The sequence below is a fragment of the Glandiceps talaboti genome, chromosome 8 (genome assembly GCF_964340395.1).
Source record: "Glandiceps talaboti chromosome 8, keGlaTala1.1, whole genome shotgun sequence".
NCBI classification, from domain to species: domain Eukaryota; kingdom Metazoa; phylum Hemichordata; class Enteropneusta; family Spengelidae; genus Glandiceps; species Glandiceps talaboti.
In genome coordinates this window covers 17,145,055-17,171,115 of record NC_135556.1, presented here as the reverse complement: position 1 = coordinate 17,171,115, position 26,061 = coordinate 17,145,055, and the positions used below count along the sequence as shown (strand labels likewise).

General features: G+C 36.0%; 1 protein-coding gene across 3 annotated transcripts; it reads left to right on the top strand.

Annotated features, from left to right (window-relative positions):
• Nucleotides 1-231: 231 nt before the first annotated feature.
• Nucleotides 232-25,968, top strand: LOC144438497 (uncharacterized). 3 transcript variants are annotated; one of them, XM_078127544.1, is made up of 27 exons: nt 232-488; nt 1,653-1,707; nt 2,029-2,070; nt 2,487-2,548; nt 2,899-2,965; nt 4,290-4,416; nt 5,238-5,266; nt 5,598-5,633; nt 6,386-6,535; nt 7,322-7,378; nt 7,686-7,825; nt 8,645-8,795; nt 11,645-11,674; nt 12,461-12,517; nt 13,173-13,229; nt 14,079-14,254; nt 14,603-14,635; nt 15,079-15,349; nt 15,892-16,021; nt 16,523-16,808; nt 17,199-17,272; nt 18,035-18,061; nt 20,267-20,473; nt 21,042-21,769; nt 22,589-22,678; nt 23,209-23,667; nt 24,042-25,968. In XM_078127544.1, exons 2-27 carry the CDS (start codon nt 1,705-1,707, stop codon nt 24,333-24,335), a joined length of 3,783 nt encoding a protein of 1,260 aa, XP_077983670.1. In that variant the 5' UTR covers nt 232-488; nt 1,653-1,704; the 3' UTR covers nt 24,336-25,968. The 3 variants fall into 3 exon arrangements, with proteins under 3 accessions (XP_077983670.1, XP_077983672.1, XP_077983671.1); XM_078127546.1 differs by lacking the exon at nt 11,645-11,674; XM_078127545.1 differs by lacking the exon at nt 18,035-18,061.
• The last annotated feature ends 93 nt before the right edge of the window (nt 25,969-26,061 follow it).

Genomic DNA, 26,061 nt, shown 5'->3' with positions numbered 1-26,061 from the left:
GCATTATTTAGTTTTGTGTGTAGTGATATGATAAAGGCATTATAAAGAGTAATAACTCCACTATTTAGATTGTCTGTACTGACTTTTTCTCGTTTACGAATCAAAGTTTTAGGACACATCTACTTAAATCTACAAGCTTCCTCCTTTAGCAAAACGCGATAAAACGAGACTCCGCGAGATCAATTAACTAATATGGCGACTTTCATGTGTTTTGAAGAGTGATCGGAGGCTTTTACGAATTTGTAAGATGCATCTGATCCAATGATTGATCGGGGAGAACATTTCACCTCTTCAGTAAAATACACTTAAATCTTTCCACATGCATCTACTGTGACTTCGCAAGATCATTTTCTGCTGAACGCAAGATCGAAGCTGGACTCAACTCAGTGTTGTTGATAGTCAGATTCAGAACACTGATGATGGTATTGGTAATCAGTGAAAGCCGAATATGAGTGAGTGACAGCTAGCTGAATGCAGTAACTATTCAGGTATGTTCACTCCAGCACTATCGTTAAACTATACGCCAAGCACAAAAATCCATCAACATTATTCCATTACATCGTACATTATGAAAAAGATGAGAACTCTAGTCTGTTGTCTCTCTATGTATTTGATGTTACTTTGTTATATTATCGAATATGTTCTCAGAATGAGAACGGAGCAGTGCGACCATAGATATCGGACTCTGTATTGAAGTATACAGAGCTTCCTCTGACACCCCCATCCCTCCGGATACTGTACAAATGTTTATTCATTGCTTGTTTAATATGATACTGTTTTCATCATTAAATTGCATCTATATCTACATAATTATTAATATCAAAAATTTTGAAAATGCATTTATTTCATTTTACTATGTTCAATTCATATATTGTAGCTTTATCTGTATCATTTATGTCTAAAAAATCAAATTAGAGAAAATAACTCCATATTCATATTTGACAGAAAATGATATGACATTTTTGTTTAATTTCAATTTTCACATACTATTATTAATACAAAAACTTGTATTCTTTTATAGATTACAGAGAAAATAGATAAGGTTTTTTTTCAGGAGTATAATGCTACAAAATCAGATTTCAGATTGCTTTGAATTATGAATACTTTTTTGAGCAAAGATAATGGCAATAATGAAGGAGATCTTTCATTCTCCAGTGTTCTGTTACCCCAGTAAGAGACAGGGGTAAATATGGTAAAACTGGCATACATGTACATGTACATTGTAGTTCCCATACACTGCAACATAATTTTGGTGGGTAACCCCTGTAAAATGACAGGGGAACTTAGGTAAGGTGTACTTACTGTTCATGCTTTAAAAATACCACTGTGCTCTATGTATGTAATACTGGGGACATTCACACAACACAATGTGTTATTATACAACAGGTAACACTGAAGTAAAGCACTTTCTGTGAGTGCTATACTTGTTTATAGCATTCACACATCAAGTGTAAAAGTGTACTTTTTCAATTGGTTTATTTACAAGCCAAGCATGTGGCCTTTTTAATGTGGTCAAATGTAATGGTGTACTTTTACACTTGATATGGATGCTATAAACGATTGGGGTGCATACAGAAAACACTTTACTTTGGTGTTATTGGTTGTTGTAATGTTATGAAAATGAAATCACTTTGCATATTTCTTATCAACAGATAAACACCTTGTTGCATCAAAGGATACAGATAATATTGTCCAAAAGTCAAGATGGTAAGTCAGAATGTTTTTAGTTTGTGATAGCTAGATAACTCATAGTCCAAGGAGGCTTTCACTTGAGCATGGACTCTGGAGTCAGATGTATTGGTCGGTATCACTCCATTCTCAGTCAAGATCCAAGTAGTCTCTAACTTGTGAACAATTTATTCGAATGAATAATGAGATGGTGGGCCCTCATTCACTGACAAGCCCACACAGACCTGCACGATAAGGTCATGTGTATTTAGCGTCCATTACAAACAATAATATTTAGGTTTTTCGTGACTTTGAAATTATGGTTATTCTTATCATACATCTACATGATTTTTGTTTCAGTCTGAGAGTGCAATGCTAGAAGAGGCTATTGCAAAAGCACAGGTTGGTACTGTGTATCACATGATATATATAGTTTGTTTAAATTTATTAGACTAATACAATAGCTTTGCAACAATACACCTGTTGTCAGTTCAAAGATTTATTGGGCATATCCCCAAAGTCTGTACGTGCAGGGGTGTGTTTGCATGCAGTACTTAGGGAGATAGTTGTCACATGACTATACCTTGGATTTACAAAGAGAAAAAACCTGTTTCTGTCGTTGGTGACATTTAGTCTTTGTTCTATATGAAAACATTTACTATTAAAGAGGTCAATATGTCTTTCCATCATTTCACAATGGATATGTTATTTCTTCTGTAATAAAGACAAGCAAGCCTAAATGTAACAACATGAGCATCGTCGTCTCAAAGCAATGCTATCTTTGTAATCATATTATAACATTGTTTTGTCTCTTTCAGTATATTATTGACATAGCAAGGCAAAAGCCACCTAAAAGAAAAGTGACCTTAGGAAGCAAATGGTAAGTTTTCTACAAAAACTAAGTATTAGTGGAGACGTACATAAATGTGGGTGGAGGTGTTGAATTTGATATTAAAGGGGCACAGTCTGTAACTGAGGTCCGTATATTCAACAAACAACAGTTGACACGGTACAAGTATGTAATACTTACTAAAGCTTATTAAACTGAAATCTGAGTCAACACAGTGTGTGAAGATGGCAGTTAATATTCACAAAGCAGCTTTGAGACAGCAGCTTGTACCAGACAACAGCTAACAGCAAAGTAACCACATAATTCTAATTTCACTGTGCAGCTGTGAAGGTTATACATACATAGTATAATCCATATGCATTGTGTTTTCTTCACCCTAGGAAAACATTACACCAAAAGTTATATGATTTGTATGTTGAAGAGAGTGACAAAGAACCAGTCAACAAGGTAACTTTTATTTCAATATGTCTGGGTCATATCCCTGTAAACATAGTATGCAGTTTGGGTCATATGCCCATCATGATAACATACAATAGACACTCCAGTGGTGTGTGTTATCAAAATACCAAAACTTATTTACATGGATAAACCACGAGGCAAAAAAAAAAAATAATTGTTTGGTTTCAGTAACCTGACCCAACTTTCAATGCTGACCCTAAACTACTATTTAGGTAATTCAAAAACAATATTGAAAAATCGAAACAGCATCGCAGAATACAGTGTAGCACACAAACACTTCGATGAGAAGTCTCTGTTGACCTCTACGTACATTGTAACAACCTGACACCCCCCCCCCCCCCAAAAAAAAAAAAAAAAAAAAATTCCTACCTACCCACCCTGTTTTGGAATCAGACACCATCGCAACCACACAATTTTTTTCTTTGGCCTTAAAAATACATTCTCTATCAGCAAAGAGAAATTTACTAGGTAAATAGGACCACCACTAATTGTAAAAATTAATGAAAACATGCATTATTCATCAAATTGAAATTGTGACATTTCTCACTGTAAAAAACCTATAAACATTTTATCCCTTATTTTAAAATACAATTTGCATGAACAAAGAGACAGTTATTGTAACATGTTGGTTTCAGCATAGACCCTCCACCAACGAGGGTCTATGGTTTCAGGAATCCTAGTAGGTCAGTGACCATTACATTTTAGCCTATGACACCTGATGACCTCACGAGATGCAATAGTCCTTATAGCCCAGTCAAAACATTGAGTGACCCGTCACAAATATGCAACAGAATTTATTTCATCATCATTATCTTCAGATAAGTTCTTATAATAAAATATGAAATTTTAAAATCTTCCAAAATGACCAGTTACCCCTATCAAAAGCATCTGGGTGTCAATGAACGTTGGGAGCCTCTCTCGAGCTGCAGTGGTCACTTTGGGCCAGTGACCCCTATAGGCCTGGGAACAGCACTGGGGTGAGAGTGAATTCTGAAGACCTGTTTTTCGGGTGCTGTTTTAGCCAGTGACTTCTATCAAAAGGTTGTCAGTGAAGTCTGATAGCCTCTTTTGAGGTTCAGTAGTCCTTTTATGGCAGTGACCCGAGATGACAGCATTACATGTGAATGAACTGTAATGACCTCTCTTGAGATGCTGGGTTACTGACCACTTAGAGCATCATTAGAGTGTCAGTGAACTCAGATGACCTAGATTTCTAGATGCACTAGTCAAAATTAGCCAGTGACTTCCCAATAATAATATCAGGGTGCCAGCTCCAAAATATCCCTCATTTTGTTCATTTTTTTGTCAACAGAAGCTTCGTAGCAATGTACATTTATTGGATAAGTTGGTAGCAAGAGAGAAATTAACATGCCTGGTTGTCAATTTATACCCTGGTAATGAAGGCTACTCTTTGATGCTAAAGGGAAAAAATGGATCAGGTTAGTGTTCCCATTGAGTACCTTTTCATTTGGGAAAATCCTGTCGAAATGGTGAGCTACTACAATCTGGTACAAATAAATAAGATTAATGTACTCTTTTTGTGTGCCAATATGTTGTCATCAAAAGTGATATAAATACTGGATGAGCAATGCTTGTCTCCAAACAAAACCAGCGATTACTGCACACCTTCTGGCGTTCATCGTCTCTTTTATGCTTTATCATTATCACTATAGTTACTTTGATAACAAAGATGGTATCTTGACGTAGAATGCATCTCGTAAATAAACTCTGTAAATTTTTGCTGTTACTTTGTTCAAGAAAACTCCAACCTATTCTCAGTTAATATTAATAAAAAAAAGTCTGAGGTCACCATACAAATGTTTGAAATAAAGGTCAAAATGATATCAAAATATTATCATTTTAGAATCCAATATGGCCGTAGAATCCAATATGGCTGCTGAATCCAATATGGCTGCTGAATAGTGTGCTACATGTAACTCTGAGAAAATGGAAGATTGGCAATTTCCTTGAAAATAAGACAGTGAACAAGCTTTCATATGGCAAAGTTTGGACAGAATTGAAGAACGTTGATTTTCATGAAAATTTGCCCCCGAGGTGCATTCTGCCTTTAAAAAATGCATCATTGTACAAGTTTCTTAACATAACAATAGATTTTGATTTCACCATTTTGGCAAGAGAATTCTAATTTATATTTGCCAGACAGAAAATACTTTTGCATTTATGACATTACATGTAGTAAATTTCCACTGAAGCACCTCAACTTCTCAGATTGAAATCATTATTTGGTTTTGTTTTTCAGATTCAGAGACAATCAGACTTCCGTATGAGGTAAGACATAGCAAGCAATGTAAAATATCCTCATTTCAAGAGAGTAATTACATATCGTCAAACAGAAAAATGACACGGCGAAAATGAATTTACAATGTATAACACAACATTTTTAGCAAATCCACATTATACAATCCAGTAGTTATATAAGTATTTCACAGTATTCTTGATATAGTAATGGTGTTGACTGGTGTTGTAATGCTATAGAGTGGATAGAAAGTGGGGAATGTTTTACAATACTTTGTAAAAATATTTGAGAATTTGGCATTGCCAGTTTGTTCAATTTTTAATTATAATCACTAGAACATTACATACAATTTTGCTTTCACAGGAGTCAGAGTTGTTGGAATACCTAGATTCAGAAGAGGTAAGTCAAAAGTCTAATATATTACTTCATAGTAGGATTATAGTTAGGGAGTGATCAACTGAGAGATTTGGAAGTCTAGAATCAATGTATTCGTGAAGGACAGTAATTTAGACATAGGGAGGAATTATCTGAGAGAGTTTGAAGTCTATAATGAATGTAAGCTAGAAAAGTCTACAAAATGTACCTGAGATCCCTAGATGTTTTACCTGCCTGGGTTCCCCAACCAAAGATATGGAATCAATGCCATGGTTACAAGATTTCATCCCTGTGTTACTGATGTTCCAAAAACTGTAGTCAAATTTGCACAATGATTTGCATAATGGTCAGCATATAATATGCATGTCTTCAATGTTGAAACATACATGTACCTTGGCATGTTAATATTTTACACATACATACACATGTACATTGAGATATGTCATTTCTCTTCATGTGAAAGTATTATCGTGATATTGTCATTCAAAGATTACTAAAGCTCAAGGGTGGTAGAACACTTTTGAAGTTTGGTAGAAACATGCCAAGTATGGTGCTCTAGGTAGCAAGGATGGTATTAGTGCACTGTGCTTTCTCTGTAGTTGGGAGAACACTGGTACACAAAATAAGGAAATACTCTAATGCATAGTTTATACAATACAAGGTTTATAAAAAATTACTCATAACCTTCTGTTTCATCTCTTGTCATACCATAAGACTGATAAATATGATGTTTCTCCCAAAAGCAAATTCATAATTCTAACTATTTCATGTTTCAGTTACCCCCAATTCTTGTGGATCTTTTGGAAAAATCCCAAGCAAATATATTTTATGATGGTTGTGTGATCGCAGAAGTTCGAGACTACAGGCAGTCAGCAACAGGAAAGACATATGATAATCACCATATTCTACTCCGCCCTACAGCCCAGGTAATAACTTTCTCTTCAGAATCGAATCAGAATTACTTTATTTGTCCCGTTATTAAAGCAAATGACGAATTTTGAATGAAAAAAAGTATGAAATCTTCATGTCTATAATGGGAATATTATGATGTGGTGGGCAACAATTATTTTGACAAGATAAATTTTGGTCAGTGTGCCCTCTTGAAAGACAACATTTGGTGTCGGGGGTTAAAATGAAAAATATGAGGTTTCCGATGAGTTACCACATAGTAATGGATAGGGGAACATAAAATTGTGGTGAGTCACAAAAATTTATGTGCATCAGTGATGTATCAAATTTGTCTATAGGGCACACTGGAAGCAACATCATGTGGAATCAATTGAACTTCTTTCCAATATTGCATATTTCATTTTAAAGTATTTTACCTGTAAAGATTCAATACTTGAAGTATCAGTAAGTGAATACATAGTATGTTATCGAGAAGTTACAAGAAGGTTTTGATTTCCTAGACCACTAAATGTATGTTAGTTACTTTGGAGGGAAGCTGCTGTTTGAGTTTTACCAGTATTATAAGAAGACATTGATCTTTGACAATCCTCTGGTCTATTGTATAGTAACAACCTAACAAGTGTGTCTAGTGCAAAGATACAAATAGTGCCATGTAGTACCAATCAACCCACTTACTGTAAGTTACACTAAAATGCTGTCCCATTTATCAAACCTTCCAAAAATACTTGCAAGGTATTGGTATTACTGTTTATTTTAACGTTTATCTTTTATAACAAACTCTTTCTTCATCTTCTATGCAACAGACTCTACTATGTGATATTAATGCTATTACCAGTGACAGTAACAAAGTGTGGACTCAGGTAGGTGGTGTAAGATTCATATGACCTTTGACCTAAGCTTACCTATTCTAACCAATCAAAATGTTTTCTCACGTCTCAAAGTCACTATGTTTGTGAAAGTACAGCTGTAGAGAACATTGCAAGCATACCTTGAGTTGGCTACATTTGTAGTCACATGTCATGGGATTTTGTCACAGTATGTGGCAATATGCCCTTATCCTAAATTCAATATTGGTTGTTCAAAGCAAAAGAAATGAAAGTAAATTGAAAGACTTCAAAAACAGAAACACATGTCACATTATTTGTCATTTACTATTTCTTTCCGTAGGAAGACAAATTTGAACTTGAGAGTCAGCTGTTATTGGCAACCCAAGACCCACTATGTCTAGATCCATCCATCTCTGTACTGTGTGTGGCTAATCAACTTAATTATAACAAGAAGAAATTCAGTACTATTCCAATGAAAAAGTAAGTCTATTCCAGGTGCTAAGTTTTGATTTGTCTGTTTCAATGACATTTGTTGAGAGTTTGTTCTCAGCACAGGTAGGCGGTTTTCAGAAATTTCCCACACAACTTGTCCTAAATGTTGAAGCCTTTGAGGTTTGCATCATTAATCATTTGATGTCAAACAATACACCAGAATTGTAACAAAAAAAGTCAAAATTGATTTAGTCTGTTAGTTTAGACTTTGAGAAATCAACTTACTATTACAACATTACAACCTGGCTTTCCTTTTGGGTGACATTGTTTCAATTAACAGGTATCTAAATTGTTTCGCTTTGAAATGGTTTTATTAAAATTGCTTGGATATTAAAAATTTCCATATCAAAGCTCATGAGTCTTTATCACTAAAAGGACAGTTTCTATTGTTTACATATCTTGTTTCTTAATAATCACCAAATCCATTTTGTTCTTCCACCAACAAGAATTCTATTAATTGTTTTTGGTAAGCAGAAGTTCTAGTATGTATGTGTGTGTGTGTGTGTGTGTGTGTGTGTGTGTGTGTGTGTGTGCATGTGTATGTGTGTGTACGTGTGTGTGTATGTGTGTGTGTATGTGTATGTACGTGTGTGTGTATGTGTGTGTGTATGTGTATATGTGTGTGTGTGTGTGTGTGTGTGGATGTATAGAAATACAGAGTTATTTCAAATGAGGTATCAAGGACACATACATGCATAATGTAACAGCATTTAATTACAATCAGAATGAAACCAACATCTTATGCAAATTTGTAATTAATATACAAGTTTTATAAAATATTTTGATTTATATGATTTTAATTCACAGATGTGTCAAAAGGTACATGCAAACAACTAGGAATAGACAATCAGCAATGAAGGCATGTCCAGCACCATCAAATCTCTTTCTTCACGACTTTTTGACCAAAAGGAGAGGGAAACGAGCACAGCCATCTATCGACCTAAAAGTTGCAAAACCAGTGAGTTTCAAATTCTTCTCTGAATTATGTGAGCATGCTCAGATGTATTGCAATTGTGAGCATGCTCAGATGTATTGTAATTGTGAGCATGCTCAGATGTATTGCAATTGTGAGCATGCTCAAATATATTGCATGCTTAGGGACACATTCAGGAATTGAATGCTCAGTGCACCTTTCAGACCGTTCTGCTCATGAACGCACATTTGGTCAAATTTTTTCATGGGTGACCTGGAACAATGGAAGGAGGAAGAGCTATCTGACTTACGAGATGCCAAGATAGTAGCTTTGAAATTACACTTCATCAGCAGATGTGAATTTTACTAGTGTAGGTTTACTATGGACGCACCCGTTTTGATTTATCTGTGCAAAAAGTTCATGAAATTGGTCGCAGTATTTAGAGATAGAAATAGTTCCCGACATAATGCAATTATTCGACTAACATTGAGACATGGATAGCTTTAACATTAGGTCACAAGTAAATGGGCAGTGTAAGAGAAGTAAAGCGTAAAGAATGGGTTTTTTGAGACATTCATGCATCCTGACAGTACTGCAAAGATATGTTTTAGAGATACAAATTGTCCTGTCATCAATAAATGCCGAATCTACACATAATGAGACATAGTTTTATTTAAACATGACATCTTAACATTGTTTTCTGCACGCAATATTGATATTATTCAAGCCCAAATCTGCCCTAACAAAACAATAACAAGAAACTTTGTATCCTGAGTGTGCCCCTAGTCAATAAATGTTGACTCAACTCATAGTGAGACACAGTTTTATACGAATGCGACACTAATAGTTGTTTTTCATGTGTAACATCGTTCACGAGGGCCCAAAGGTGCCTTGACAAAACAGGAACAAAATGCTTGTCCTGAATGTGTCCCTAATGTCTTGTCAATGTTAGCATGCTGCGATGTATTGTAGTCATGTTCACTAATTTTAGTGGCAGTAAAGATGAAATAACAATCAGAATAATGTAATACTGACGATAAGGAAACCTGCATGTCCAAGATATCCGTATGTGTATATTTGTAAATTGTGTTTGAGTTAAGGAAGCCAGCATGTATGTAACTTGTGAGATGTATGTATCAACTGAATGATCTTAACAAAGCTGTCACCAACGTGAAAATACAAATGTGCATGCTTGTGTTGAAGAGGTACAGTGCAGATCTGAATTTTTTACATTTCCTATGAAGAATAGACCAGTTGGGGGTTCCAAGATGCATTGCACGTCTCTCCATACAATGCTATGTATTGTGTATGTACTGAGGGGTTTGCACACGCTACTCAGGAGCATGGTTGTCTGTCATTGATGGTGTTTAGTCCTTGTTCTATAAAAATCACTCCTAATCAAAGAGGCCAACACATCTTTCCATCATTTCCTGATGAAAATGTTATTTCAAATGTAATAAAGACAAAACAAGCCAAAATGTAACAACAGAAGCGACGTCAATCTCGTGCAGTGCATCTTGGAACCGGAAAATTGGCAATTCTACTTATTGGAACTTAACTAGTCATAGGGTCTGTAGTTTAGCAAAATGAATCAATGGCATGACCAAAAATCAGTGACATAATTATTGATGGAACTCAGATATTGTCAATGACATTTGGAATGTAGAGAAAGTGTACGTACCGGTATATGTGTATCAGTGAAAGTAGTTTAACTAGTAAATCTTCTGTTGGCTGCAAAATAATGCATTTATGTAAGTCGTCGTTATGAGAAGTTACCAGAATTTACATGTATTAAAATCTTATGTACACAGGATACGAAAAACAGAATTTTTCAATGCTAATCATAAGTGCAAACTCAATAAACACCTGCGAAAATGGGGTAATTTTCTCAGTGAATATAAAGGAATTCATATCTGAAATGTAATATTTTCCAGCCAGATGTTTCCAATAATGTTATCTGCTTTTTCTGACTGCAATAAAAAAAAATCTTTTAAAAACAAAACAAAAAAATCTTTATGTAATACAAAAATTACACAGAAGAAACATAAAGGTTCAGATCTGGATTGTGCCCTTTGAATTAAAAGTATATGTTGAAAGAGAAGTCACTAAAACTGCATCATTATTGTTCATATGTATTTTGTGTGTACAACATATCCCATTTCATGTCAACATACATTGCATACGTAACAATCACACAAAGACATTATACATGTATCTATAATCATTAACATTGATTGTACAATGTATGTTGCGTCACACTGTCCTCTCTACATGTACTCAGTAAAGTCCATAACCATGGTAACACAATTCATCATCATCATCATACGCTTGTCTTAATTAGACTAGATAAATACTATGATATATTTCTTTTGATCATTTTTAAGATTTTAAGAATGCATATGCAAGTTTGAAGTAAATGACTATCAGATGAGGACACACTTGTTAATTAAGAAGATATTTTGGTGGCTGGCAATGTTTCATCTCGCACCAGCTTATTACCCTAGTCCAAATCCTGCCATGGCCACTGTCTTTTACATGGACTTGAGTCATTTGCCATCTTTCAGAAAAATCTTTTGAGTACAACAAGATTGTCAGATGGCATCTGAGTTTGTGTTCGGAAAGTTCAGCTGTGGCCTAAAACATTATTTGAATGTCCCCAGGATATTTTTTTTGTGTAAAATTAATTTTAAATGAAAAGGACACGTAGCAGACAAACCTGGGTGATAATAGTTATAATAAACAGTAATAAAAAAGACTATTTTTATAAGAAATGATCATTTTGTTGACAAAATGAAATTACTGGCATGTCATCCAAAATCATACATGTACCTCATCCAATGCAACTGACTGACTGATTATTGTCACTATCATTTGCTCCCCATAAAAACTGCCAGCCAAATGAGGACACATTGGAAGATGACATGGTAAATATTCTGTTTTGTCTTCCTTTCTCCTCCACCCCCTCCCCTCCCCCTCCCACAACCAATGTCATCTCACTTTTCCTTCTCAATTTTAACTCTATGTTGTTGAAAATATGCTCTCTCTTTTGATTGTTTGCTGTGAAAAAGTTGTACCATCAAACATTAAAATCTGAAAAACGATCATCTTTTCTTTTTCTAAGTGTGTTGTCTTTATCGCCTCATGTAAAGCATTCCTGTGATGTTGTGTATTTTGATGACTTGATGAAGTCAATTTGCTTTTGTGCACATCACATTAATTTACAAGCAGTATTGAAAAACCCTTGTCCTTATGCTTTATGCATGTAAAGTCACATGACAGTATCATATAATTTCACTACACCACAAATGAACCAATCATTGGCATTGATGCTTACAGTCATGTCTGTGTTATGTTAATAAGGTCACATGCTAGTCACATGATCATGTCACATGATATGCCATTCACCAATCAGGTTAGGTAGCATATAAATACACATTTCATTGGCTTTTGAAGCATCTCTTCATATTAGTTTCTGACAACTCAGTGAGACCAGTAACAATTCTTGCAAGTTGTTGGAACTGACGAATTATCAAAAATAGGTAAATATTACAAGAACTCACCAGTAATGATATTTCTTGACAGAACTTATCCTTGAAAATGTCAACAGATATGTTTGTATGATGTGAATGATATATTGTAGTAGTTCTGCTGAATCTAGTATACATGTAATATGCAAATGTTCAAAATTCATGTATTTTTCTTGTGTTTAGTGTGTAGATATGTGGAAACAAAGACCTGTTAGTTTGACCACGCCATCCACTATTGATGTAAGTACAACTATTATAACATGCTTTGACAAATATGTGTAGTTTCTAGGGCTAAAAATATATAGCACATCAATGTGAAATATACCAAAACATTACAATGTATAAACAGAGAACATTTTTCTGAAGGGGAGTGTCTTCATTTTTCAATAAGTGTTATCATACAATTGAATGTCAAGGTTTGAAAACCTCAATAATAGATGGGAAATCAGACAAAACTGTAGAGATTACCTTTTTTTTTGTAAAAGTTGTAAAAGGATGCTCAGTAGTCATAATAGAAAGAAAATACATGTTACAAGATAACCCAGTAAGAAAAATTGTCCAGTATGGTTGTGCTCATTCCCCCTGATATGGTTTGCTGTGAAATGTGATTTGAATATGTAGGCATGCACACTTGTACGTGCACAAACTGGTAAAACAGCTGGGGAACTCGGGCAGATTTTAATACCTATTGATCGTCATGGAATCAAATTTTGTCAGAAAAAATGAAACTTTAATGACGTATAGTACATGTCGTGTGAGTCAAATTTGAAATTAGGCAGTGTTTATTTTATCTGTAAACGAGAGTAATATCACCGATAGGAATGACAATTTCACCCACTTTATCACCTGTTGGAAGTACAACTAACAAAATCATATGATTTTCTTATGTCCACAGGTTGAACAACTTGCCAAGTCAATAGATAGACCCAGTGGCATCATAGATAACACACCAGTAAGTAGTTTCTTTTCTTGGAAAACCAAGGTTAGGTTTTACTTTGTCATACTGTAGTCAGAATAATTTGACATAGATATCTTGCCTGTGGCATAATACAATGTACATCTACCTACCTCTACAAACCTACGTGATCTAACTAAAATGTTACCTTGTTTTGGAATCATGTTTTGTTTTCTGAACCCGGAGGGCAAATAATTTACCTAGTGTAGTTTGTCTATATTACTCGGCCTGCTTCAGCTATTATTGTATACGGTTCAATGATGTAGACTTGTCATGTGACCACAGGAGGGCATTGTATACGACCAATATTTACTTCCCCTCATCCCTGTTACCTGACGGACATTGATGTTTGATCTTGATGGCTTTGATCTTGATGGCTTCTTTCACTCGACGTTTGATGCAGAATAGCAATGATCTTCACACATTATATAACCTATAAATGATCTACATTTGTATACATGTATGTGTACATACAGGAGTAGGCTGTACTTGTATAATCTAAGGGATTATTCACCTTACAATACCTTGGATCTAGAAGTAAAACATAAAATTATGGGTTTTTTCGCAAGTATTTATATTTATTAAAGACTCCTTAGAAGGGGACTATAGGCAGGGGACTATAGGAATGGCCTATGTCCGTTGATCTGTATGCATCTGTCCGACTGTCTGTGGACAGCCATATCTCAAACACCAACACCAGTTTAAACCAAACCTGGCACAAATGTCAGACACTATAGGGGGTACATATGTACCTTGACTGTAGTAATAATCTTTCCTCTTTTAATCATTTCATAATTTTGTTCTTAAAATTTTGCGATAAAAGAAATGTTTTATGTTTTCCATGAGGCTAAAGTAGAAGAGGTTGTCCTTGAAAGAGAGAGAGACAATAACAAGATTTACCATGCCAGGGTGACAATACTTCAAAGACAGACCGATATGTTTTATCTTGGAGAACTGTACATTGATAGAGATTACCATCCAGGCAGGGTCAACGACCCCAGACGACCTGGGTCAGTCTGCAAGTAAGTATACCTGTAGAGGGCACTGTAACAAATTGTATTTTCTCCATTTCAACAATAAATTCCTGAAGTGCACAGTTTTTTGTAAGGGTGGTACATGGTAAGATGGAGGCACTTGTTTAGACATTACAGGTATCGATATTTCATATTTGAAAAAGAAATTTATGGTATTTTGTAATCAGTTAATAAGATTTAATAAAGATTGTATAAATTTGTGTATGACCAAATATCTTGAGTCATGTTACGTACTAAACGATGGCAGTGTTTGTAATGTAGGGATGTCAGTCTTTTGGTGACATTTACATTTCAAAAATGAAGTTCTTGTAATCTTCCATCTTTTCTTACTTACAGATTTCCACTTGGAACCAAAGCTAATGTTCAAAGGTAGGTGCATATGTTTGATTTGAACGATCATTCTGAAACATTCAATATAATGTAATTCCCTGTCTGAATACTGGCTCTGTCAAACTCAGTCAACCCAGCTGTATAATTGGGGACCTGATAGGATAGAGGTTGCACTGCGAATGGTTTAATCCTATGCACTTATAAAGGCTGCAATGGATTGTTTGCATCCAAGGTAGTTGAGGAATTATAAAGGGCAGTATAGATCCCGTACCAGGGATAATAATTGTAAAGTGCTTTCAGCACAGAGTGGGAAAGTGCTACATAAAAACTAACATTGTTTAAACTGTCTGTTTGATGTTTGACAGTGTAACAAAAACTATCTATGATTTACCAACCTGATGAATGCATTTAAACATGTGACAAAGATATACAAAGGGTGCAATAGCTAATCTATATAAATCACTTTGTTTTTTATTCTACAGGTATATACAGCAGTTCAAAGATCTTTTCACAGAAGAAGGACGAAGATCAGTGAAGATTTCACACATTATACCAGGACAGCCAGCAACTGTGGCACAAAATGTACCAGTGACGCAGCCAATCAGTATAGCGATACATGGTCAACCGCAGCAACAGCAGCAGCAGCAGCAGCAGCAATCACTAGCTGCAGTACAACAGATTGCAGTGTCTGGAAACCCTACAATGATTGTTAACACTGGTGGCACGATATCAGCTGTTACCACTCTACAGCAGGTCAGTATATCTATGATGTCGTAACTACACCATCAATCTGTTGCTGTACCACTTCTGGATACAATCGACCCCTAATTAACATATACTGTGTCTAAATATTGGTATTTTCACAGTTTAAAGTGAATGTATTTTGGTTGTCTGCTAACAATAAAAATAAAATTACAGCTAGTGCAAATTTAATTTTGACAACTGTGTTTGATCACCTTGGTATTTGGTGGAGATCTTAATCTGGATGTTTAGTTAAGAAACTGTTCAAATTAAAGTGACAAATGTAAGAATTATGAAAAAACAATAGTATGACCAAAAATCTTTTGAACTCAAAAATATCATTACAAATTGGTTGCAAATTTGCTTGGGATTGTTTGTAAGGGTGTGTAGATGAAGAGTTGTAGAAAATGATGCTGACCCTATTGGAGTTGAAGTCATTTTCCAAAGTTTTCACAGACTTTTTTTATATGTTATTGATTATTGAGCACCTAGAAATGTTTTATTTCGATAAATTCTTTCTTGAATTAACATTTACTTTTATGTGATATTTTTAGGCGACCGCTGCTGCCACAGTGAACCAACAGATTGCTGTTGCCGGTGTTAAAAAGACCCCACCCATCAGAGTACAACTCAATCCAGGGGGACTAAGTTCAAATATACTGAGTCCAACCGGGCAGCAAACAGGTAAGGAGTTGTTATCAAGGTAGACAGTCAGTCATGCACATCAAATGCTGCAATCTATCATTAGATACAGAAACATTACTTTTGCAAGTTGTAAAATAAAACTCAAAATATTGTTGTCCTAAGGATATTTTGAGAGAGAAATATTTTACAGACAGTAGGAAGTTGTACTCAAGTAATAAGAAACGACAACCTATTCAATAGATTGTCGCATCAGTGCAGTAAGGTCGTATCTGCCTATACAATTGCATGGCAGATACGACCTTACTGCACTGACACAATGAGATGTATTCAGATATATATGGTGAATACAGTTTATTTCAGACATAATTTTACTGGAAACATGTTGATTCAATTTCGTTGTCTCAGATTTTAGAAAACGGCACAAATAGAACTTGACAGTAAAAACTGTTTGCACATGGACTTGTAATATTGTAAAGAATTTACCGTAAGAAGTATCCATCTTGATTTTTGGTCTGTTTTGTCTGACATTCTCTGTTTCAGGGATAACAATAGCTGCAGCACCCACTCAATTGACGAGTCAACAACAACAACAGCTACTTGCACAGCAAGCAGTTATCCAACACCACCAACAGCAGTTACAGCAACAGTTGCTGCAACAACAACAGCAGCAGCAGCAACAACAACAGACCCAGCAACAACAGTTGCAAGCCCAACAGCAGTTACAACAACAGCAGCTACAACTTCAACAACAACAACATCAACAGCAACAAACCCTAGCATCAGCAGGGAGACTGCAGGCAAGGCAGCAGTCTATTCAGTTTAACAGGTAAGTATGTTTTCTCAGATTTCCTGTCTTAGTAAAATGTGTGTTCTCAAATTTCCTGTCGTAGTAAAATGTGTGTTCTCAAATTTCCTGTCGTAGTAAAATGTGTGTTCTCAGATTTCCTGTTGTAGTAAAGTAAAGTGTGGTCTAACTATCCAGTGCCACAAAACACAACAGAGTTTGTCTCTTTACAGATTTATTTGATTGATTGATTGATTGATTGATTGATTGATTGATTGATTGATTGATTGATTGATTGAGCTGTAGTGACCATTTTGAATTGTCAGCATAAAGTTTGATGCGATGTAGGTAGACACAATGTAGAGCAGAAACAAGACTTTTAGATGTGTAAAACAGTCATCGATCAGCAAAATTATTATGATTTGTCTGTAGATCACAGAGTGCACCGTCAGGATCCTTACCATCACCCAGTGCAGGAAGTCCTGTATCAACAGTGGCACTGACAGGTATTGTATCATCCAACCCCTTAACTCACATACTTGTCTCTATCTCTGTCTTATAACTTGAATCTGTAAAACTTTCTCCTTGTCATAAATTCAGCCTTTGAAGGATGAGTTAAGGTTGTCTATGTTACACCCTATGTGTAACAATTTTAACAAAATAATCAACTTTGTAAAAGGATGGTGTAGTCATACTAGAAAGAAAATACATGTTACAAGATAACCCTGTAAGAAGAATTGTCCAGTATGATTGTGCTCATTTTCCCTGATATGGTTTGCTGTGAAATGTGATTTCAACAAACTGGCATGTACCAAGGTATGCACACTTGTATGTGGGCAATTATACATGCCCCTTCATGTATGTGCCACACAAACTCACTTATACATAAACAGATACACACCATTGCATGCACTCATGCCAACACGCACACTCAAAAATACACATTCATTTTGAGATTTACAATGTGTGTTGGCACACTTGTGAATGCACACACACACACACACACACACACACACACACACACACACACACACACACATACACACACACAGATACAAACCTTCATACATTCATCTTCACAGATACATCTTCATACACACCCTCACAAACCTCACACACAGACACACACAGACACACACACACACACACACACACACATTCCACCCCACATACATATATACACACTCACCCTGACACATATTTAGTATCTTCATATATGCATTGGATCACTAGGCATGACATTTACTATGCCATTTCTACTTTGACAGGTCACAGATTCAAAGATGCGTACAAATGTAATTCAATATTGGATATTCATTGCTTTGTAAAATAACATTTTTCTTCACACCTTGTCTCTGTAATAGCACACTTAAATAAGCTAAACATCTTAAATTTTATCAATAATACTTTCTCAGGAAGGGGTAGTGTGGTTTAGATGAATAGCAATGCTTAATTCTTTCATTTGTTATCCTGTAGACACATTGAATCACCAAATGTCAATTGTGAGATGGTTAATTGATGATTCACTAATTGTTGTACCACCATTTCATAATACTAGTCGTACTGTACATTACAGTGCACCTGTAAAGACTTTCTTCCAATGAACACAGATTGTGTACATTTCATGATATCAGAGATACTGTGATTACTGAAGTCCAGTTAACAATGTATTGTGTACATTTCATGATATCAGACATACTTTGATTACCGAGTTATAATGAACACTGCATTGTGTATATTTCATGATATCAGATTCACTGTGATTACTGAGTTCTGATGAACACTGCATTGTGCACATTTCATGATATCAGATTCACTGTGATTACTGAGTTCTGATGAACACTGCATTGTGCACATTTCATGATATCAGACACACTGTGATTACTGAGTTCTGATGAACATGGCATTGTGTACATTTCATGATATCAGACACACTGTGATTACTGAGTTCTGATGAACATAGATTGTATACATTTCATGATATCAGATTCACTGTGATTACTGAGTTGTAATGAACACTGCATTGTGTACATTTCATGATATCAGACATACTGTGATTATCGAGTTCCAATGAAAATTGACTGTGTACATTCCAGCAGGGTGCCAGCAAATCACAATACATCATATGTATTGAACTATAAATGAAAGAATAGGACATTGCTATTCAATGATAGAATCTAGGAAATGACTACAAATTTTGAGATAAGTTAAAGTGGCCAGAACATGTCAAGATACTGGCTGTGTTGGTTGAGGTTTGGGTGATTGGTGTTAGAGGGGTACCGGTAATTGTGTAAATATCAATGTTTCCTATGTAATATTCGTAAGGTTAGAGGGAATCCTGGTGAAATGCCTGTTGCATTCTGGTAGAGTTTATCTTTCCCATTCAAGAAAAATGTTGAGTTATGATGGTTAACTTGAATGAAAAAGGGGAGGGGGGGGGGGGGTATCAAATTTACTTGATTTCATCTAGGTTTTTGCATATTTAGTTTGGGAATTAAAATGCCAGTGAAAGTCTTAAGATATTTCACAGCTACAAACATTGAATTAGTATAACTGTCTTTTCCATTTGTAACATTTATATCAGATTGTCACTTTACTGATATGTTCTAGTGTCATTATTTAAGGAAACCCATAAATTTTCTGTCCAGAGCATAGTCAACGTATTCTGGCTATCGAACAAAAACATCAAGAAAATGGCAAGTAGAGGAAGTCTAGACTGAGATATATTTACTTGACTTTTATGCTGTTCATCAATCTATCCAGTACTCCTGTACTGATTTCAGGTTGTTTTTTTCGGTATTGAGAAAATGACAAATACAAGTTTTCAGTAGTGCACAAAAACATCTAACATCACATACAAATGTTGCTTGAATATAAATTAGATTAGATGAGATTAGATTAGATTAGATTAGATTAGATTAGAATACTTTATTAACCAAAACTACTGTAAAGCCAAGCGAGAATGTGCCATGGCATTGTTAAACATCAATGTGTATTACTCCTTGCATTACATATTGTTGAAGTTAGTTGTTCAGGTTTATAATCAGCCATCGAGAAACAGTTTTGAAATAAGTCCTCAGTAGTGCACCCTCTACCGGTCTTCCAATCCTTCGTATCCTGTAGTGTGTTTCATCATGCATGGCTTTGTCAGTTTACGATACCCTTAAGTGTTTGAAATGTCAGATTTTGGCTTCTTCTTTTTCTCTTCCTGCTTGATATATTGATATGCATGTGTTGACAGCAAGTTGTGTTGAACTTTTGTTAATTACTTGACAGCATGTATTGTCTGTATCACTAGCTTAAAATGCAAAAGACGTTACCGAAACCCAATTCATTTTTAATCATTTATGCAAGTTTTTTTTTAAGATGTAGCATCTATTTTATGTAGGTGTGTAATTGATGCATGAAATGATAGCATGTTGTTATCTTGTACAAATTTGTCTTCATTGTGCCTCCCTTAGTGACTTGTTGTATCCCCTTTCTCCCTTCGTACCGGATAGGCCAACTGCCCCCATATACCCCTCTAGCTACACTGAAGTCACCACCCCCTCCTTTGGTGAAAACTATTCCTACCAATGCCACTACTCTGACTAGAAGGTCCTCCTTGACAGATGGTAGACAAACACCAACCAATGTACAGGTTACCATGACAACAGGACAAACTGGTATGGCTACTGTGACAAGTGGAGGGGTTAATATTATCCAAGGTATCATCAGAAATTATGCGTATATTTTATTATTTTCATGGTAACTTTTATCGTTGAATCATGAATCGTGTGCAACTCGCCAACGTCTCAGATAGTTGTGTTTCACACTTCTGTTATGTATTTGTTGACTTTAATACTGGTATTGATTGATTGATCACATGATTGATTGATTGATTGATTGATTGATTGATTGATTGATTGGACACTTGATTGATTGATTGATAGAATGATTCATCACTTGATTTGATTGATTGATAGATTGATTCATCACTTGATTGATTGATTGATCATGATTGATAGAATGATTGATCACTTGATTTGATTGATTGATAGATTGATTAAATAACTGATTTATTTGATAGTGCTAATTATTGTTATGATGGGCATGTACAAATTGTCTGCAAATTCAAAATGTAATATTCAACTAAAGTAGCAACTACCAGAGTGATGTTATCAGTTCATAGTTTCACTTTCATAACCATAGCACAAAAATAAATGTTAATAAAGTGTTAAAATTGAACGACTGTAAACTATGATAGCCTGTGTTATGTTATTTCCTTGATTGTAGGTACTCGTAGCATGGGACCACCACCCACTCCTCCAACTGTGTCTACCCCTACACCTACCTCTACATCAGGCACAACTACTCCAACCAGAGTTTCAACACCAAACAGAGTACCCACCCCAAATAGGAACACAACACCAACCAGTACATTGTCTACAAACATCTCACACCAAAACATAGCTACAGTCACCATGTCTATGCCATCTGGAAGCATCACTGTGCCAATTCCAGTGAGTCTGGCCGGAGCAGCCGGCATGGTGCCAAATGCTTCCGGAATTTTCACCACACCCACTGGAGTGATGACCACCTTAACTGGAGTCATGCAAACACCAACAGGTGCAGTCTCCACCCACTCAGGCCTTGCTGCCACCCCTGCAAACATAATGACCTTTTCTCCAGGAGTCACAGCAACAACAGCTTCTGGGGTCATTGGTACTCAAGCTGCAGGGGTGGTTAGCACTCAGGCGGGGGTGATAACTACACCTAGTGGTGTCATGACGGCTCCAATAAACATTATCAGTGGTGGGCAGGCTGTGATTGGCTCTGGTGCTACGCAAACTGTAGTTGGAAGTTCAGGAACGCCAATTAATATCACAGGAGGTAGTCAGTTAACTTCTGCTGGTATCAGTCATGCAGGCTTTGCACAGCTGATGACAACAGGGTTGAAGAACACTCCACAGGGGTTACGTACAACAACTGGCTCAGCCCAAGCTCCACTGTCCTTATTACAGGTAAGAGGGCTATGAAATAGAAACAAGTAAACAGTGGAGTGAAATAAACATAACATGTAACATGATACACTGTATTCATGTATTTTTATGATAGAAGTGCTGAATTCAATCACAAGACAGGTATTACCCAAGTATGGTTTTTCACTGTGTCAGGTATGCGAACTACACAATGTATGGTTCTAGGGAAATACAGAGAGACAATCAAAACTACACAATGTATGGTACTAGGGAAATACAGAGAGACTATCAAAAGTAACAACTCTTCCATATGTCACAATATGTATGTCTAACACAGCATTTATTATCAGAGGATTTCAATGATTTTGACTTTAAAAAAAAAGTATGGCCAGTCAGAAACCATACCACTAATCCAATGCTAATCTCAAAGTTCATGGCTTGATCACAGAAAAGAATTTGTTTTCCTGCAGTAAATAATTATAGTTTATACTTCATTGATATTAAGCAATAGCTCGTGCAGTGGCTCAGTGAGCATGCACGGCCTATATACTATGCGATTTTTTTTGCGTGGTTTTATCCAAGGATGCATTGCGGCGCAATGACTATGCATGCACATTCTATATGTTATGCACATTCTCCACACAGAGGGCGCTATCTACAATATCAGCCCAGGCAGCCGGTCACAAATGAATCTACCCTGCGTGAGCTTATAGGCTTTGCCTAGTTATGATATTAAGTAGAAAAATGGATAATTTATTTTAACATGAGTTCGAAAACAAATCAAAAAGTCCATTTGTAGATAAGTATACCTGTACATATCAGTCATTATGTTCATGTAATTCTACATCATTACTCTTTCAGCAACTACCAAATACTATTGTACCCAGAATGCCTGGTGTGACCCAGTTACCTTTGACCCAAGCCATAGGTCAAAAGCAGTCTGGTCAACAGGTAAGTTATTTTATTGTCAAAGAAACAAAATGAAATGTGTATTAACCAGATAAATCCTTATACTGGTAGGAAATGTAGTGATGTGATGTACATTTTGAGAATTGTGTTTTGTTTCAAAGAACTGAAGGAGTTCTGCTGTTTACCAGAGCAGTGTAGCATTGATTGCAAACTCTTGTACATCACCTACAAATCTCTGAGTGGACTTTCAACAACTTACTTATCAAACGTAATTCACATGCAGTCAACTGCTTGGATATCTGCCAAATGTTTAGTTGCATGAAACCAACTTACAAAGTAGTGTCACATTTCATATTCTCAGCTCAGCAAGACTAAGGTCAGTGACAGGATTATGCAATATACACACATTTTGTATTCAAGGTGTATTCCCCAAAGGGTCATTGTGCCGCTATAGATAAGTGCCAGGGGTAATAATTGTAAAACGCTTTGAGCACAAAGTGGGAAAGTGCTATATAAAATCCAACATTAGTAAGGAATGTTGTCTAATTGTAATATATTTCTGTAATGTACAGGTTCAAGGTCAACAGCAACCTATAATTTATGCACCAGCTTTACAACAGCGGACAACCATAAATGCAGCAGCTCTGCAGCAACAGACGCAGCAACTGCAAGTCACTCAGCAACCACAAACTGTTGGACAACTACAACCGAGCCAGTTGCAGCAGTTGAAACAGCTTCAACAAACTGCTCAACTCCAGCGCCAGGCATCAGAACAGCAACAACAGCAACAGCAACAACAAAGTCACCAGCAGGGACAACAACAGAGTGAAATTGCCACAGTAACGTCACTGACACAGCAACCCCAGCAATCACCGCAGCAGGGACAGGTAGCAACAGTTCCACAGCAACAGATACAGCAGTCTATGAAAGTGAAATTATCACCAGCGCCAGCACCACAGAATGTTATATCACCATCACCAGGAAGTGTAACAGCGTTATCTCAACTCACATCATCTGTTAACAGACCACAAGTAAGGATAGCTAGTATTTATGCATCTAACTTTAAAGGGTCACAAGCTGAGTTTTAAAGTTTTATTGCCTTGAAAAATACTCTCATAAAACCTTGATTAAAGTGTGCTAGTGTAATGTTAATGTCAATGAATGTCTTCTATGACATTACAATTGTCTTCTGGTGTTGTTAGAATAGTTGGTTGCATAGTAGGGATTTCATGAACATTTTATATAGAATGGTATAATAAATTACATCATTGGATCATCTATAAGTGATATCTTAATGCCAGGTTTGAGTTTGGTCAATTGCTTTATAGTGAAACTCTATAGTCACCCTGGTTTGGTAGTATCTGTCCACCATTTTGATTATTCTACTACACCATCTCCATTGCAGGGTCTCCAACAGCTACCGAGGATGCAGATACAAGCTGTAGGAACTACAACTCAACAGCAAACCCTTCAACAACAGCAGCAGCAACAACTTGCCCAGATAGCCTACCAGAAACAGCTTCAGTTGCAGATACAACAGCAACAGTTACAACTCAGACAGCAGCAACAGCAGCAGGGTCAGCTGCAGCAGGTGACCCTATCACAGCAATCACAGCAACAGCAACACACACTGCAACAAGGACAGTTGCAGAAAGTCAAAGCCAGAAAAAGAACAACACCAACACCACCAAAAACATGAATGAGAAACAAATGAACTTACTGGAGAATGTGTTGACTAAATTTGTACTATCGGGAATCACAAACTTTTACTTGCAGTGTTGTCCACATCGCATTGATTATTGAACCAGCAAGCATTTGTTCACTTTGTTGAACATTTTACCCCAAGTGGAAGATGAACATGGAAGGAATATTTAACCTATACATTTTATTTTATTTTTCAAACATTTTTAATCAAGTTAAGTAACGTCACTACACATTTCCTGTACATGTAAGAATGTTTCTTTGAAAAGGATGGAAACATAACTATTTATTTGGGAAGTGAGTTATCATTGATTATATGTTAGCAGCTGTAGTCTGCATCAAGAGTTTGGAGAGTGGACTGACTGTATGATAGCTAGCGCGTTGTGTCCAACCTAGGAAGTTGGGGTTGGTTGGGATAGGGTTATGAATAGAATTAATATACCTCCCACCCTCAACCCTGATAAACACAATATGTATGGTTGACCACGTGTCTTCCACTACTCTGCATTTGCTTCAAATCTGCTTGTGGAACGATCTGCTTTTAAGGACCAATCAGAATGGCCCATGTATTGTTAAGCCACCTATGTGTCAGCCATATAATCACAGTAGATACTTCTATCAGCACTTTATGGTAGAACTGTGTCTTCACAATGGAGAGGAGAAACCTTAGAGGGATAGACATTGACAGAATTCAACCAATGAGAAATTTGAATTTGAGTGTGATCTGCTCACAAAGATATTACCTGGTGGATAATACAAACTGACTAGCTTACATATGACATAACCCAGTTAAACAACTGATAGATATGAACCTATGACGCACAAGATAATTGATTGGTTAACATGGTATACCTTGTGTATTTGAGCTGTGCCAGGTGACTGTCAATCCTGGGTCAGTGTCTTGACTCTCCCCCACTTGTATCAAGCCAACATTTTCATGAATACAGTTCCCCAAAATGCAACTAATTAAAAAAATACAGTGACAGATTTTTTTCTTGTATATTCATAGTACCGTAGTCAAATATTAGGAGATAGAAAATCTGTAGTACTCTCTAAAACAGCAATTTCATAGGTGCTGTATGAGCTCTGTGAGCGTATTAGACAGTCAAAGTCATCTAGCATAATTAAACCCTTATTTATATGCAGAGTAGGCCTTTAAGCATACCTACCCACACAAGACAGACTGCCATTGGCCAACATTGTAAAACACCTGTTGTACATGAATTGTACTGGGTGGATTTAGCTTCCTTACAGAAGACAAACTGTGATTGGCTGACATTGTACAACACCTGGTGTACTTATATTGAACCAGATGGATTTACCGTATTCAACTGACTATGATTGGTCAAAGTACAACACTTTTTTTTTAATGCAATATATTATTTGAATCATGCTGAAGAATTTAAACACAGCCATACAAAACTTTCTTTGTCATATAAAGAATAACCTTTGGGTAATTTTAGACATGTATGCTGACTCTAAATAATCAATGTACAAGAAATGAAGAATTCTAAAATTTATTTTGACTGCCAGACTGAAAATACATATAACTGCCTTTGTTTGCAACTATGCTTGCTCTATATTTGTCATCCAAATTTCTTTCTTGAGAAGCAATGTACATTTTATTTCATAGCTGGTAAGTACTGTTTGTAATAAAAAACACTTAATTTATATACCAATATACTGTCCTTTTATTGTGTCAGATATGAATTGCACATAATAAG

What these genes read in the sequence shown, in the direction of transcription:
- LOC144438497 (XM_078127544.1), top strand. An exon ending in GTAACAAAGTGTGGACTCAG is followed by an intron (nt 7,379 to 7,685) that starts GTAGGTGGTGTA and finishes TTCTTTCCGTAG; the next exon opens with GAAGACAAATTTGAACTTGA. An exon ending in CCACGCCATCCACTATTGAT is followed by an intron (nt 12,518 to 13,172) that starts GTAAGTACAACT and finishes TTATGTCCACAG; the next exon opens with GTTGAACAACTTGCCAAGTC.